Here is a 16,402-nt window from a genome sequence, read left to right on the forward strand (position 1 = left end):
AATGCCGTCTTGAGCAGAGAATAAAGTCATTCTCCCCCTGTGTGAGTTGTAATCTGAGTTTCTCTGTTTGTTAATTGTTATAGTCATGTGCATGTGAGTGCATGTGAGTGCCTTGTTGGGGAATGGTCGAGGGAATCTCAGCCCCTTCTTTTTTTCAGTATTTCGAGTACAGCACTTGTTAAGAAAATCCATTCACTAACAAATTGCGGACCAGACCAGTGCAATGAAATAGAGCAAAAGTTCCTCAAAATGAATTATGTTTTGTTTTTTTTTAACTCCCATGAGCTCAAATAATCACCAATAAATGAGAATTGTGGTCTGTGGGAAACTAAATCAAAACTTAACTCCAAAAAACTTGAACCCTCCTGTCCTCAGAAGTGCAGATTAAAAAAAAAACTCAGTTCCATGGAATAAGTGAAGGAGGGATAAATGATACAACAGTAGACAGTTGCATCATAACTGTACAGGGAACTGAGCTTTTCACACAGTTTGATTCTCTGACTTCAGCTTCAGAGCAGATATGTCTATCCTCACTACTGTGGCACTCATGGTTTTCCTGACAATCCCTGAGGGTGAGTCTAATCTGTCAATTACTGTTAAAATACAAGAAAAATCATGTCTTGGAAATACTCTTTGTTGGCAGCATCAATGCACCCAATGATTTGTGTCAAGTGCCTGTTTTCAATCTGCCTTCAGTCAATATACTTTACTTGGTTCCTGTTTGGACATTGTCATCCTTCTCTGACTTCTCAAAACTTCAGGTCTCAGTCTTGAGGATCATGAAATTATTCAGCGATGTCGATGCATCAGCAAGGAGAAACAACGCATTGGACGTTACATAAGAAAGGTGGAGGTAAACCCCCCCAGCTCCCACTGCGAAGACATTGAGATTATGTAAGCCACGGGGCAAAAGTTCAACTGTTTTTCTGTTGTTCTCTTAATTTATACATTAAAACACTTGAAACATGTCTGAGAAGATAGACTGTGTCTGGTGTAATATTATAAAGTCTTACTGGAAATAGTGGTGTCTCTGACTTTTCTTTGATCCTGCAGTGCCACTCTTAAAAAGGACGGGAAAAAGATTTGTCTGGACCCTGATGCTCCATGGGTTAAGAAAGTGCTTGAGAGAATACTGGCTAAGTAAGTTTATCTCAAATGCATTTTTTTTGTGTGTGAGAACAGACCTCATATGAACGAGAATAATTAGAATTTTTGTGTTTGGGGTAAAGAGTTGAAAGCAATAGGATTGCACAGTCTGAGGCAAATCTTTCTAAACAAGGGGGGTTTTATCTGCTTAGTGTAGACTGAATGGCAACTCTGGCCATTTTATTGCAGTTATTCAGTTGGTTATTATTCATGTGTTTACATACTTAGTCATAAATCAGAGAAAGACAAGGATGTTTGCAGAAGAGAATTTAAGTCATCACTTCCGCTTGACCTTCCAGGAAGGTGGTTAACCATTAGTCATTGACTGAGTGTTGTTTAAAACAAGAGGCAACAGCTCCCTTCCAATCACTATGAAAGCAAAAATCCCAGTCCTTATCACAAAAACTTACGCTAAAATTGGAAACAACAACATATTTGAAATGATAAAGTTAAAATGTATCGCATTCAATTTTCAGCCGTGGTACTGAATTTCAAAATGTGTCATATGTTTTTAATTAATTCAAAAATCTCAAAACTTGAATTACTTGTGATCATAAAGTGAGCAACTAATCATCTGCCACCAATTCCATATTTGGTATGTGTGTGAAGTGAAGTGAGACTGGGTAAGCTAACAAATGTACATTTTCTCTGTAGGCGGACACCTTGAAGAACAAACCTCAGGCTCAGAGGGAAAGAAGTACATTTTCATCACCACTGAAGTTCATAATGGAAGCATGAATTGCACTGATGGAGCGCAAAGTGCATTTTTTTCTGCATGGGATTCATGTGGAAGTTAATACTAATGTTTCCATTGTCAGCAATAAATAAAGGCATACTGACATAAATCTATATTCTGAGCAATATGTTAAACATTGTATGTCAATTACTTTAGAAGAGCTATTTTTTATAACAATTAAAACACCAATATTTCAAATGTAAAGCGGATGGAATAATTGTAAAAACAATAGAATAAAATTTAAAAGCCTTGCTATTACCACACAGATCAGATTTGTTGGTATGTTTTCTACAATAGAGATTTTATACAATAAAAGTCATGTCTAAGCCAGTGTCTTCAAAAAACATATAAAAAACATATATACATTCATCCAGAATATTAACAATGATTGTGAATAAATCGTAACGTGATTACAAACCAGAAATGTGTTCATGTCCTGTTCAGTTCTTCTCTTTTAAGATGAATCATTTAATTGTCATTTTTTGTTTGTCAGTTGTGTATGAGGAAAGTTTTGCAACTTTGTAAAACATGTAGCAATACAAAAGAACACAGCAAAGCATAAAATATAAATGTATACCAAATTTTAAAATGTTGCCTAGTGTTTTTTTATGCCTGAATCTAATCTATACACATCTAAGCTTTTTTATATAAACCAAGCATCATCAACCTTAATGATGAAACTTTGGATTTAAATGGCAACCAAACTCAACACCAAGAGGTCAGATATGAAAGGAAAATGTCTGTCTTAAAGAGCATGGTCGAACTAAACACATCTCTGTCTTCACATTGTGTATGTCCTTCAGAGACATGAACACTGTTTTTATGCTCCACTCTCTTCTTTCAAACATTCTCCGGGTTTAGGGAGATCTGTTTGTTCTGTTTGTGATGGAGAAAACACAGTAAAATGTCCTGAAAACGAAATTTGGAAAACAACTTTTCAAACTGTGTTTCTTGGGTTTGTGTCATGTTGGACAGCACCGTCAGATTCAATTCCCAGTGGAAGGACACTGCCACCTCTTGGACAAAGATGCACACCTTCAGGACGACAAGAATAGAATAGAATATACTGTATAAATATAATATAATCTTTTTTGTGGCTAAAAAGTGCAGTCCTTCACTGGCAGCCGACAATGTATGGATTATTGCAACATTTCCCTAAAGTCAAACAATCTCTCAGTGTATCATTTATAAGAAAAACATTCAGCAACAACTGGCTACCTAATCACGATAAAGAGACAAGTAAGCCAACAATAACACAGTACATCTGTTCATGATCCAGCTATAAAAGAGGCAATCTCTAACTCAATCATATCAGTGCTGTTGCTTCTGGCAAATACTACTCAGTGCATGTAGAGGTCATTTGTTTTTGTTGTGATGTTTATAATAAAAAAAGACAAGTCAACTTTAGTTGACCATTGCTCTGATTTATATCAATCAATATCAATGAAAGAAATAGATGGGATCATAAAGTCACTGCTCTGCTCTGAGCAGAGCTGAATATTGCTAGCTTGCTACTTAAAGTGGATTAAAATATGTCAGACCACCACTACATCTTTACCAATTCATATGATTTCATATGCATGTGAAATATCAGAATTTCCAAACATACCAAATAAATCAGACAGTTCATTTTAAGTTTGGCATTTTCTCTGGCAGCTATGGGATATGACCTCCAGCAAGTTCACCCACCTATAAGAAAGAAAAACTCTGTAAAAATGTTTAACTGGACAAGGGCATAGAGATTTGGCATAGCAGTTTTCTTTGTTTTTTAAAGGAGTTGTACTCAATATTCATATTAATAATATAGTAGCAAAAATGTCTATAAAATATTCATATAGTAGATAGATAGATAGATAGATTGATAGATAGATTGATAGATAGATAGATAGATAGATAGATAGATGTTATATAAAGGTAGGATTACTCTCATTTCAGATATCTACAGCCCAATTGTTACTAGTCATCATTTTAATTTCAGATATCCCAAATGAAAAAACATTCCAGATAACCAAAATTTAATTTTGACTATCCAAAACGAATTCTTACTAGTAAAAATGTCATTACGGATATGTACAACTGCTATTTTCCTAAATATCCAGAATGACATTACAGATATCCAGAATGTTCATCCTAAATATCAAAGATGTAATTATGGATGATATCTAGAACCGAAAGCCCAATACACATGATTGTCCAAAGTGACGTAAGTTGTACTAGTAAGAATGATGTGGATATCTGAAATGAAAATTGTAGATGGCAAGAAACTCATTGTGGGTATCTGAGATGATCATTCGGACTAGTAAGAATTAAATATTGACTAGGATAAATGGCTGGACATCAAAAATGTAATTATAGATAGTATGTGTGATTTGATAAAATGTTTTTAAAAAAATGACAGATAATGCATGGGACCAGGGCATAACTGTTCCATTGCAATGTACATTTTTCGGGAACTAGGTCCCATGGGGTCTACAGGAAAACGTATCACAGGGGCGGGACCGAAGACCTGAGTGGTTAACGACGTTAACAGCAGTCTCCTTCCGTAAAGGTCAACGCCCACTTTAGGGAAGCGGAAGATGGCCTGCTTTGTTTTTGTCTCTTGCCGTAAACTGGAATCAGTCGTCTGAACTCAACGTCGATGGCAAATCTGCAATGATGATGGACTGTGATCAACTCCGGAGGCGGAAATGAAAGATATGTAATGCTGCTCTGAATATTCAACAGACGTGTTGATTCATGTAACCATGGAAAACTGGTAAAAATAAATAAATAAATAAAAGGTAAGACTTTAAATCCTGGCGGATACGATGCTTGTTGATGTTTACGTACAAGGTTTGGAGATGACTAGCTAGCGTTAAGTTAACTCGCCAGCTAGCCGTCATTAACCGTCGCCAACTTCAAACATTATACTGCAGGTCTAACGTTACGTGAATTTATTTAGTGATATCAAATAATAACGTGTCAGGTTCACGGCGTTATTTCAAAAATGTCTAGTGTGCTACTTGTGGTTTCCCTGCTAAAATAACAGTTTATTTATTAACGGTACTAGCGGGCCACCGTAGTATTGAATATAACGTTCGCATTTATAAGCTCATGTGTTTTTTGTTGTTAACTGCGCGTGTGCGTGTGACTTGTTTCCAGGTCCCCCTCCCCGCCAGGGACCGGTGCTCCCAAGCCTGGTGTATCTGCTGCTATGGAGACGGGCAGCCTCCCTGTGGAGCTGTGGAGGGTTATCTTAGCCTATCTGTCGCTCCCTGACCTGGGTCGCTGCTGCCAGGTGTGCCGTGCCTGGCGGGAGCTCATCCTCTCACTAGACAACACCCGCTGGAGACAACTCTGCTTAGGCTGCCCTGAGTGCCGACATCCCAACTGGCCCAGTCAGCCCCATCAGGAACCCCCATCCTGGAGAGAGGCCTTGAAGCAGCATGCCCTGTCCACCCGCACCTGGACCCAAAATGGGCCAGAGCTCCAGCCCTCTGCCTGCCTCCTCTTTTTCAGGCGTCGGAAAGACCGCAGGATTTGGCACGTGGGGCCTGGGTGTGAGTTTGAGACCCTACGCGGGGCCCTCGGGGTGGTGGGACCATATGACCGTGTGGTTCTCCATCCAGGGGTTTATGAGGAGCAGGCTGAAGTGGCGTTGAAGGTGCCTGTGGAGCTGGTTGGCCTTGGTCGATTGGGTGAGGTGGCCCTCCTGGTCTGTATGGAGCAGCAGTGCCCTACTGCCAGGCTATGTAATCTGGTGTTCATGCCACCCTGGTTCTCCACTGTGGTCTACAAGGTGAAGTAACACATTTTGTTTGATACAGCAATGTCTAAAAAGTGTTCAGATTAACGTAGTCTGCTCACCATCTTAAAATCAGGTCTAATTATTTTGGTGTTTTTTCATGCTGAATCTGTCTCATACCAGAAACCTTTTTCTCCTTGCTTCGCTCTAGACGTCATGGGGTCATGTCCAACTAGATAACTGCAACTTTGAGGGGGCTCAGTTGCAAATCCGCGGCCCAGGAACATGCCAGGCTCGCTTCTGCTCCTTCTCACAAGGCAGCTCTGCTCACTTGCTGGGCGTTGTCCTTAGTTTTTTGGACAGCTGTGACTTCTCAGGAAGTGACACCGCTTCTGTGACTGTTGAAGGTCCTCCAGTGTCAGAACGAAACTGGGCCTGTAAACACTTGGCTGCCCTGGCCAGGACGTTCCCATCATGTGGCACATCTGGGAACAGTAACCCTCCCAAAGGCCTCCTGACTGGCTCCACTGGTGGGCCTCAACCTCCAGGCACTAATGTTAAAAAGGAGCATGTGAGCATAGAAGACTGGCAGAGGAGGACGGGAGTAGATGCAGTGTGTCAGGGCACAGTGATTGAAGATGGCTGGAGTGATGGCGACCGCAGCGAGGGAGAGGAGGAGAACCGAGATGGAGGGGGAACTAAAAGTACTAAAAACCCACTTGTATTGGATTACAAAATCCCTTGTGACCATCACGGCCTATCCCATTTGCTCAAGCGCCGGCCAGATGGGTCTCTGCCACTGGCCTCCTCCCCGGATCCACCGTCTGTGACACCTGAACCCCTCACCCTTCAGCAGGAACTAGACAGGGACCCAGAGGCTCAGATGTTGGCAGCCTCCACCCTTGGCTGTATACTCAGACGCTGCCTCTTCAGGGAAGGGAAGGGTGGCGTGCATTTGTCCAATTACGGACATGCTCGACTGGAGGGAAATGTTTTCCGTGGGCTGAATTATGCTGTTCGCTGCATTCAGAATTCCACAGTAAATACGATTATAATAACTTCTTCAGACTAATGGAGTGTGTCTTGTTTGTATCATAAAGGTCCCTTATTGTGCTCATTTCCAGTTTCATGCTTGTATTTTGGGTTTTTACTAACATGAATACACGGTTTTATGTTAAAAAAGAAAACAAAAACATTATTTTTTTTAATACTGACTGTCTTAATATACCTGTATTCACCCTCCTTATCGTCCGTCTCTTTAAAAGTCCAGTTTGTTCTGATTGGTCAGCAGCGGCCCTTTCTACCTATGTAGAGCTTCAAAGATGAATTGATTGGTTGTCAACCATGAAATAAATCGCCAATTATTTTGATAATCGATTTATTGGTTTGAGGAATTAGATAAGGAAAAAATTCAACATTTTTTATTCCATTTTCCTAAATTTGAATATTTTATGCTTTCTTTACTACTACAATGGCAAACTGAATAATTTGAGTTGTGGACAAAAGTCATCTAGGGCTTTGGGAAACACAGTGACATTTTTTATCATCATTTAAAGGCACAGTTTCTGAATACTGGCTGTGTGCATTTTTCTGTGGTTTGAGCGTTTTGATACTTTCACAGTATTGATTTAGCACCTTGACCTGCTTTGTAATTACATGGTTTCTTTTTTACAATATGGGACCTTTAAGACATTTACATTCAATTTGTCCAATGACTTCTACAGGCTGTAGACACTTTGTGTCATGTATCACGTTAAAGGAAGTAGCTCAGATCATGAGTAATTATGCAGCAGTGTTACTTGAGCTCCCAATCTTTCTCTCTTACCTCTTTCAGATAGTGATGCTGAGAAACGAGGTGTGTGAGTGCCGTGCATCGGGTGTGTTCCTACGCCTCTCTGCTCAGGGCCTCATCGCAGAAAACAACATCCACTCAAATGGGGAGGCGGGGCTGGATATCCGAAAAGGGGCTAACCCCATCATTGTAGTAATTGCTGCTCCACTTTCTATTGAAGTCAAGGAAGAACGAAACAGTGGTCACATTTGACCAAAAAAAATCTTATCACACCATCCACTTATTGGATGGATACGATTATTTTGTCAAACACAATAAAAAGTGATGTATAGAAGTTCACATTTGATTAATTTAGTTTGTAACAGCAGTAGGGTACATTTCCAAACGGCTCATAGTTTTCTCTACTCATTTTATTCTCTCTGTCTTTCATCCCACAGTGCAACAAAATACATAGTGGTTTGCGTTCAGGGGTTGTTGTCCTTGGCAATGGAAAAGGCTCAATTCGGAGCAACCAGATCTATAACAACAAGGAAGCGGGCGTGTATATTCTCTTCAGTGGGAATCCTGTGGTCAGGTAGGTGGGACTCCACAAACTTATCACTTGCACAGGAATGTGTTGTCCATGTTTTTCCCATTGTATGAATGTTATTCATTGTGTTCCTACTACTTCTTTCTTCAAATGTAAAACTATAACTGCTGCTGTGAAGTGGTATACAGTATGTTTTGCTGCTATACATAACCTAGCATTTTAATAGTAAGTGTGGTATAAGCAGACACAAAGCCTCGCCTAGTGTTTCTGCATAGACTGCTACATAAAATATGTACTTCAATATTTGCTCCTGTCCACTTACATTCTCTCCTCACTTTCTCTCACTCACAGTGGCAATCACATCTTCCAGGGCCAGGCAGCAGGGATTGCTATAAACGAGAATGGCAGAGGGATGATAACAGGTGATAACATTTCACAAAAGCATGCAAAATAGTTTTTTCTTTTCACCCCATTTGTGGAACACTTAAAGAAAACACCAATTGTGGTAATGAATTAGGTATGGGATGAAAATTTCATGTTGAGATGATTCAGGCTAAAATTATTGAAATTCACACTATTATCCCAATAATTGTCAAAATGTGATAAAAAGAACTCCTAAAATAAAATTGCTCATTCATGAATAAGGTAGTCAAAAATCATAAGGTCCCCCTTATGAAAAATGTCATAAAAAAGAAAACGGCAATCATGTTTCTGCTCAAGTCACTCGTGCGGATATTCACGATTATCCCTATAATGGCAATTCACCACAATCATCTTTTTGTTATTTATCCCCAATTGCGATTAAAAATAATTATTGTCCCATCCACAAGAACCCCCATTTTAACATATAAATGCATTTTAATCCCAGAGAATGTGATCAGAGAGAACCAGTGGGGGGGTGTGGACATCCGCAGAGGTGGTGACCCCATCCTGAGGAACAACTACATCTGTTATGGCTACTCAGATGGTGTTGTGGTGGGAGAGAGAGGCCGCGGACTTATTGAGGGAAATCATGTCTACTGTATGTACTCACAACCTATTAACTGCAGCATAATGCATTTATCTTGAGTTATCAGCTCACCTTTAAACTCATCTTTACCAACCATGGCATTGAGGTTTTAATTCTCCTCTTCCTCTTGTTTTGTCAGGTAATAAAGGCTGTGGTGTGTGGGTTATGTCGTCCAGCCTCCCGCAGCTCATGGGAAACTATATCACCCATAACTGTATGTATGGGCTAGCGGTGTTCTGCAGGAAAGACCCGGAGAACATCGAGGCCAGGGAGGGAAACTGGCTAGGGCAGGAAGGGATTGGTGGAGATGCAGGCAGTGGGGAAAGGAGGGGCGTAGAAGGAGAAGGCAGAGAAGGACAGGAGAACTTGAATGAAGAGGGAGAACTGTTTGCATGGGAGAGCGATCTGGACAGTGAGGATGAGCGCCACTCTGCCCGTCGTTCCATCAGTGTGGCCCTGGTGGAGAGCAACTGCATGAGCTACAATGGAGGTAATAATAGACCTGTTAAGTATTACATACCCCTCTTCTCATTTCTCAGTTTGTACATCCTCAATTTCTTTCTTTGCCTCCTCTGGTTTTAGTCGTGAGATGCGAGCAGAGGAGGCAAGGAAGAGACAAGAGGAGTCGAGGCCACAGATATTTTACAAATTATACATTTGTGCTTCTGATCTGCTATTTGAAGCCACGTCAATAAAATATGACGTGGCACGGTAGTGTGGCTTTGTATTTTACAGCACAAAGAATACTGTGCACCTGTGCAACTTCACTCGTGGCTCTTCCGGCAAGCCTCCTCTCCTCTAGATGCATTTTAGGAATTGAAACATCCTTCAAGATGGCACGCGGACACCGATTTCCGTTTCACAGACACAAGGACGGAGGAGAGAGGGCAACGAGGATGCACGCAACAGAGAAATGAGAAGAGTCTATAGTGTCAAGTCATTCACTTCCTGCTTCTCATGTTCTCTCCATCTTTCCCTGTCTCTTTCTGTAGCGGTCGGTCTTTACGTGAAGAGCAGTGAGCCCCTGAACGTTTTTTCTAATCTCGTAAACAGTAACCGAGGCAACGGCATAGCTGTGCTGCAGAGCAATCAGCTGACCCGACTCGTTACAAACTGCGTTCTCGAAAATGGTCGAGGTGGTGTTACAGTGGAGAAAGACTGCCGAGTGGAGCTTCGTGGTAACGGCATCTATAAAAACAGCTGCCACGGTGTCAGTTTCAGTGGTAACGGGCAGATTGTGGAGAATGATGTTATTGGAAACCGCGGATATGGGATCCAGGTCTCTGGCAGTGCTGACATCAAGGTGAGATGAACTGAGGCTTGAACACAGTTAAATCTACTTTTACCAACACTGTATACAGCTTTTTAATGAAATAACACAAAATTGACATGCATTCTTATGGTGTCATTTTTATCTTTAGGTATTGCGCAATCGTGTCCAACCAGCACGGGGCTGTGGCGTTGCTGTGCTAGGGTCAGTAAAAGGTGTTGTCCATGACAATGTCTTGTTCCAGGGTCGACCAGGAAACCACAATGCACTGCTACATATGGATCCTGGCAATGAGAGCTGTGTGTTGCGCAACAACAGTGTTCTAAGGCTTAATAACAGGTAACTAGGCAACCAATAGGAACTGCTAGAGATTCAGACCATCAGTGGCATCAATTCAATTTCATTTATAGTGCCAAATCATAGACCACACTGTATGACTTATTTGTGATTTACATAGTACTCCTTCTCTCTTTTTTCTGCTGTCCATACGAGGAAGGAGACATTTTTTATCATAGCAGTGATTCGAAATATCACCTAAATCTGAAGCTCGTCGGCTTTACAGCGCTCTATTATGAGTTTCAACACAGCTCTCAAATGGTCATTTACGGTCGCAGAAGGCAGTTGTTTCCAGTAAAAATGCTCTATAACTCACTGTAAAGTACCTCAACACAGACACCGTAAGCATCCAGCTGGTGAACATAGTTAAGTATTTACCGGCTAAAGACCCCCCACAGGGCTTGGTAAAGACCAAAAACTGAGTTGAAAGAGAATGAATATTGGACATGTATATTCACCAGGTGGACAGAAATGAAACTCCAAATAAATGATGTTGCCCTGTGAATCCTGGATGTCTAAATTAAGAACCTTTCACCATATCATTTTACTTGTCAGTATTGTGTTCACAGCTCGTTTCCCTTGCCCACAAGTAACCAAAAAAATCAGTTATTGCAGGTTTAACATCTGCACGGCTCCTGATTTTTGTATGAATTTCTTCTTAAGAAATCTTATTTACTCCTACTGTTTTGTCTCTTGCCATTTTGTAGCTGTACATCTGCTCCTCCCTGGGTTTTGGAAAACCCTCCACCTCGTCCAGTGGCAAGCGCCCCTTCTTGCCTCTCCTCATCCCAATATCCTTCAAGACTTGGAATTTCCATGACGAACAGGATAAGCGCCACTGTGGAAAGTGGTTGCCACAGTGGCAGCATGTTCTGCTCCATCCTGTGAATGCTGGCAAGCACTTAGAAACCAATATGAATGACTTCCAAAGAAAGATCTTCATCTGGTCACTTTTAAACTGATGTATATGGTACGTTTGAAGCACTTTGACGTTCCTCAGAGAAGAACTGGCAAAACAATGCCCTCATTGAGGTCTAGTAACCGTCCAAGACGTTAAGAGGCTGCCCCGAATATAACCACTAAAGGGGCCATCCTTCCAGTACTCTTGAGTGGCAGAACATTTTGTAAATTTGAAATTAAGACTTTTGTAATTTTATTATCAAACGCCAGTATACTCATCAAATGTGGACTAATGAACTGAAGCTGGTGTACAAAATATTCATCATCGTCTTACATCTTAAACAATCATTTACATACTGAAGCTTTAACTTAATTGTGTTGTTTTACATTCAGATTTGAGATTCCTGTACAGACCTATGTAGACTTTGGTGTTTTTTTTTTTTTTATCAGTTTGCTTGTGAGACTCAGTGATTGGGAGGTGCATATTTTTTATTAATCCTAGCAGAAGTAAAATTTTTCAGAGATGCCAGCTTCAACCATGCTACAAAGTAAAGCTGTGCCTTGTTGGACTTGAATCGATGAGTGTAGCTTGGGAACGAATTGTCAGTGTGAGGTGTATATGCGTAAAAAAAAGCTGAAAAAACAAAGCCAAACTTAAGCTTCTGCCTGTTGCACAGAGCCACTTCCTGGGGAGTCTGTGTTTTCGTATCATGTCCTCCATGTTTCTTATGTAACGCACATCAGCTTTCTTTGACTTTATGAAATTCAGCGGACAATCATTCCAGATACTATCAACATGCAGTGACACGCAACCACTCGCTCACCTAGAAGTAGCCAGTTATAGAAGAAAAAAATGATACTCAGTGTGCAATATGTGCCGTCTACAAATGTGCCTATATGTTTTTACTGTATATGCTGGATGTTTTCTGTCATCTAGAATTTGTTTACAGCTCATTCCTCTACATTTTTTTATCTTGCACAGTAAGCAATAAGTAACTATATTGTGTACAACTCAAAGTTCACCACTTTATTTGTCTACAAAATGCATTAATAAACAGTTCTTGTTTGTGGCATTTCCAAATTGTATAGTCCCCCCTCTATCCAATTCTTATCTTGATCTTCAGTGCATTTTCTTGCGTTTCCTTCTCTCCATGAACTGATCGTATTTGACCAGAGGTAGAACAAGACACGCCTGCCTGTTTTTGTTCTGCAGCCCATCCTCGACAGCCTTCCCCCGGGGTTGTTTAACCAGGGTTAATCCCATTGACTTTGCTACTTCAATCATCCTGTAGGAAAACAAAAACATACTGTATACTTGCAGAGTTCTTTTTATGCAACTCATACTGACTGTGTAATATGTGTTTCACACTTAAACCCCCCCCCCCCCCCCACACACATTTCCATATACAAACGCAGACTTGTTTTTTTTTTCTTACCTGGCCTCAGTGATTCCCAGGTCACGATGCAGTAATGTGAGGTCACCAGTCATGTGACTCATATGCAGCAGCAAGGCCAGGGCGTACGCTGCTAATTTGGCACGCATTGACGACGACACCATGTTTTGAACCCTAAAAGAAAGAGATACGGTGGGGGGAATTGAAATTTAGAGAAAATGTATTTTCAATAACAAATTTGTGCAACAATGAACTCAGTAAGACCAATGTGTATGACAAATACATCTGGGTGTAGAAATTGTTCAAAAAACAGCAAGAGACAATGACAGCCTCTTTGTTTGCAGTAATCTGAAATTTGGAAAAGGAACGTTAAAGTAATTTCCATGGATTCTTTTTAATAAGAAGTTGCAAAATTGAATCCAGCCAAATAAAATTCTAGACACATCCCAGTGGTTATGAAATAGTACATGTTCAAAAGGCGCTCATTATAAAAAGCTAGTGCAGATATTTTACTACGTTGCATAAGAGTAAATAAAATGCATAAAAGTTTCATCTTACCTGCCATTGTTGAAAGTCTCCACAGTGAATGTTCTGAGCAGTTTGCTCTGAATGATGCGAGGACAGCCCTCCTCCTGCCCAACTGAATATGTGAACATAAGTCACAGTTTGTGCTACAGAGACTCATGTAGGAACACTTGAAAAATATATTTTAAAAAAAGATAAACATTACTCACACTTGCGGTTGATGCTCCTCTGCCGTGCCAGTTTGAGGAGAATGGAAAGGTAAAAGGCACAGCGAGCCGTTCTATCTCTGGCTTCCCCTACAGTTGGCATGTTCTCCAGGTGCTCCACAACACACAAGCATCTTAAATAAAAAGGCACAAACAAAAATTAGAATACAAGGAAACAATGTGTTGCTTAATAAAATGTCTAAGCATTGGTGAGCCCTTTGTCACCCTACCCTCCGTCATCTCTCATCTTCTGCAGCTCCTCAGAGGTGAGTGCTGCCATCTTGGAACCGGCCTGCTCCAAAGCATCAAACTCTGCTGGACTCAGCACTGTGGAGGTCAATTAAGGATTGGAGACCCAAACAAACGAGCCCAGCTGTAGCTTTCAACTCCAACTACATTATCTGTTCCAACATCTACAGTTCTTGCATTCCCTTATTGGGCAACAGTAGCTCAGTCCATAGCGACTTGGCTCAGGAACTGAAAGGTTGCCAGTATAGAGTGGGACTGGTAGCCAGGGAGGTGCTACCTCGCCTCCTGGGTACTGCCGGGGCGCCCTTGTTAAAGGCACCAAACCCAAACTGCTCTTGGCACTTCCTTCCAAGGGGCTACCCCCTCAGTCTGACATCTCTCTGTTTAATGCATGTATAAAGACCTTTCAGCCTTGGTCCTTGTTAACTTCCTATCAGTTGATGTCATTCACATGAACTGCAACAGGAAATAAACTAGGGCACATTTAGAATCATTACATCTTTGAAAAGGTCTATAGGTCCTGTGGGTGTGATATAACAGAATGAAACCAAAGAATTTCCCCTCCAAGGACTAATAAAGGAATGCTTTATGTCTTTCTTTCTTTCTTTCTTTACACACAGAAACACACAAAAAGAATGAAGGATACAATCATCAAATGCGTAGACGTTCTCAGGTCTGTCAGCGTCTGCATTGCAGGGAGGGAGGTGGAGCGCCAGGTCTCCCTGGGCCTCTGTCTCGGCCACTTCCTGTTGTAGAACTGGGGGGGGGTGGGGGTTATACAAAAAAAAGACACTATGATTAACAGAACAAAAGCAGAAGACGACTACGTGGAGAGAAAGACCACGACTCAAGCAGATAGACATTTACGGTTAACGCAAACTTCATCTTTCTTTATTAACCGACTTCTCTTGATGATTTTTAGACTACTGACTTCGATATACATGACTCCAAGTAGCTTACCTTCCAGACCCTTCTGGTCAATCACAGTGTTGGCAGCCTTAGCCACTGCTTGATGTAGGGTATCACTGCCCACCTGATTCAGCCTGCGGGAGCTCAGAGCTCTCTTCTGTTTGTTGGTGCCAAACGCCTCGATCAAAGAGTCGACCTAAAGAGAAAATGAAACATAAGATTCATGCCGAGTTCATTCTTATTTGAACACAGTGCTTGGTTATTCTGAGGAAAAAACAGGACGAATCATCATACTTTGTCTCTGAAGGACAGAGTGGTGTCTTGGGGTGTTGCAGTCTCCGTTGTCTCTCCCGGTATAACAGGTTGCATGTTGAAGAGCTGAGCACTGTGTACTTCCATTTCCATGGTCTGCTTGTTCAACACTCCTACATAATATCTAAACAGACACCCAAAAAGATCCCATTATTACTTCTTTTCAGAGTGCTAGCTGTGCCGCAGTCACGTCTCAAATTATACTGCATTGACCTACTTGCAGAGGTTGTTGCATTTCAAGGACCCGGCTCCAAAATTATTTCCAACATAAGAAAGTCTGTTTGATTCAGCAGCCTAGACAGATGGGAAAAAATACAACACAGTCATGAGAGTTACTTAACTCAAGTAGAGCAGCACAACGAGTCTTATCAGAATCAGCTTCAATGGCCAAGTAAGTGTGAACACATACAAGGAATGTGACTGTGGCTTTTTGTCACCCTCAGTTTACGTACACAGAAGTAGAAATAGACATACAGATGACAAAGGTAAACAAACATTTGACTACTATGTACAACTTAAGACATAAGAATATATAAAAAAAAAACAGAGGACAGTGAAATTGTAAACATAATGGCAAGAGTGCAAATAGTCCTAGAATAAATATGGGAATATTAATGCAACAGGTTGCTTTGTAGTGGTTTTGAAGGAACTATGGGTATTAGCTGTTCATCATGGTGACAGCCAGAGGGAAGAATCTGTACCTGTGTCTGGTTGTTTTAGTGTAAAGTGTTCTGTAGCCCCTACCTGAGTATATACACTGTAGATGTAATTATGAAACGACACATTGCAAATAGTGAGGATGAAATCAGTCCATTTTCTCACCATTATGCGTCTGCTTTTTTTCCTGGGGTTACGCTCATCTGTGTTCTTGTACATCGTGAAATCCAGATTGTCTGCATTTTTGACGCTGCCGTTTGAAAAGCGGACTGTGAGAATGAGAAACACAACGAGGACATTGTATACCACCATTAACACATTACAGATTGGCAGCACAACACTCACTATTGGTGGCTCCCACGTGTGCAATTCAAACGGGTGTTTAAACTAGAGAAGATAAGTCCGACCCAACATTTACTCGAACAATTACAACGAGAATATTCGGTGAGAAAGAACAGATAAAAAACAGTCACCAATAACAGCTTTCTCGGAGTCGCTCTCCTCTCCACAACACACCAACGAACAGGAGGCAGCCATTGTTGTTGCCTTGAGTTAGAGGCAAGAGGTTTCACTCCTTCGTACTTCCGTGTTCGCCAAGTTCACCACTTTATGAAACTAGTTTCGGTAGCTGCAGTACTTGAGCTTTTATATTAGAATCGCATTATTATTATTATTATTATTATTATTATGATTGTTATTATTATTATT

The 16,402-nt window shown here is 41.0% G+C and overlaps 3 protein-coding genes across 3 annotated transcripts; 2 read left to right on the plus strand and 1 right to left on the minus strand.

Annotated features, from left to right (window-relative positions):
- The first annotated feature begins 465 nt into the window (after positions 1 to 465).
- LOC310960632 (interleukin-8-like) lies at positions 466 to 2,342 on the plus strand. Its single transcript, XM_083932385.1, has 4 exons — positions 466 to 572; positions 762 to 894; positions 1,054 to 1,140; positions 1,801 to 2,342. Exons 1-4 carry the CDS (start codon positions 521 to 523, stop codon positions 1,811 to 1,813), a joined length of 285 nt encoding a protein of 94 aa, XP_083788511.1. The 5' UTR covers positions 466 to 520; the 3' UTR covers positions 1,814 to 2,342.
- A 2,134-nt stretch (positions 2,343 to 4,476) lies between these two features.
- fbxo10 (F-box protein 10) lies at positions 4,477 to 12,523 on the plus strand. The gene is made up of 11 exons (XM_083922505.1): positions 4,477 to 4,662; positions 5,024 to 5,660; positions 5,818 to 6,645; positions 7,441 to 7,590; positions 7,836 to 7,972; positions 8,279 to 8,349; positions 8,796 to 8,948; positions 9,076 to 9,426; positions 9,929 to 10,239; positions 10,358 to 10,545; positions 11,250 to 12,523. The coding sequence occupies exons 2-11, from the start codon at positions 5,076 to 5,078 to the stop codon at positions 11,428 to 11,430; spliced, it is 2,955 nt and encodes a 984-aa protein (XP_083778631.1). The 5' UTR covers positions 4,477 to 4,662; positions 5,024 to 5,075; the 3' UTR covers positions 11,431 to 12,523.
- On the minus strand, positions 11,479 to 16,240 carry polr1e (RNA polymerase I subunit E). The gene is made up of 11 exons (XM_083922518.1): positions 16,168 to 16,240; positions 15,860 to 15,963; positions 15,255 to 15,331; positions 15,020 to 15,161; positions 14,777 to 14,921; positions 14,463 to 14,573; positions 13,798 to 13,894; positions 13,571 to 13,701; positions 13,395 to 13,476; positions 12,879 to 13,010; positions 11,479 to 12,728 (listed from the first exon to the last, which is right to left on the minus strand). The coding sequence occupies exons 1-11, from the start codon at positions 16,229 to 16,231 to the stop codon at positions 12,563 to 12,565; spliced, it is 1,251 nt and encodes a 416-aa protein (XP_083778644.1). The 5' UTR covers positions 16,232 to 16,240; the 3' UTR covers positions 11,479 to 12,562.
- Between the last annotated feature and the right edge of the window lie 162 nt (positions 16,241 to 16,402).

Source organism: Echiichthys vipera, assembly GCF_963691815.1.
Source record: "Echiichthys vipera genome assembly, chromosome: 2".
NCBI lineage: Eukaryota > Metazoa > Chordata > Actinopteri > Perciformes > Trachinidae > Echiichthys > Echiichthys vipera.

Coding starts and splice junctions, on each gene's coding strand:
- LOC310960632 (XM_083932385.1), top strand. CDS start 521: ATGTCTATCCTCACTACTGTGGCACTCATGGTTTTCCTGACAATCCCT. Junction 573..761: donor TTTCCTGACAATCCCTGAGG/GTGAGTCTAATC, acceptor TCAAAACTTCAG/GTCTCAGTCTTGAGGATCAT. Junction 895..1,053: donor TGCGAAGACATTGAGATTAT/GTAAGCCACGGG, acceptor TTGATCCTGCAG/TGCCACTCTTAAAAAGGACG.
- fbxo10 (XM_083922505.1), top strand. CDS start 5,076: ATGGAGACGGGCAGCCTCCCTGTGGAGCTGTGGAGGGTTATCTTAGCC. Junction 6,646..7,440: donor GCTGCATTCAGAATTCCACA/GTAAATACGATT, acceptor TACCTCTTTCAG/ATAGTGATGCTGAGAAACGA. Junction 9,427..9,928: donor CTGCATGAGCTACAATGGAG/GTAATAATAGAC, acceptor CTCTTTCTGTAG/CGGTCGGTCTTTACGTGAAG.
- polr1e (XM_083922518.1), bottom strand. CDS start 16,231: ATGGCTGCCTCCTGTTCGTTGGTGTGTTGTGGAGAGGAGAGCGACTCC. Junction 13,702..13,797: donor AAGATGAGAGATGACGGAGG/GTAGGGTGACAA, acceptor TTTTTATTTAAG/ATGCTTGTGTGTTGTGGAGC. Junction 13,011..13,394: donor GAGACTTTCAACAATGGCAG/GTAAGATGAAAC, acceptor TCTTTCTTTTAG/GGTTCAAAACATGGTGTCGT.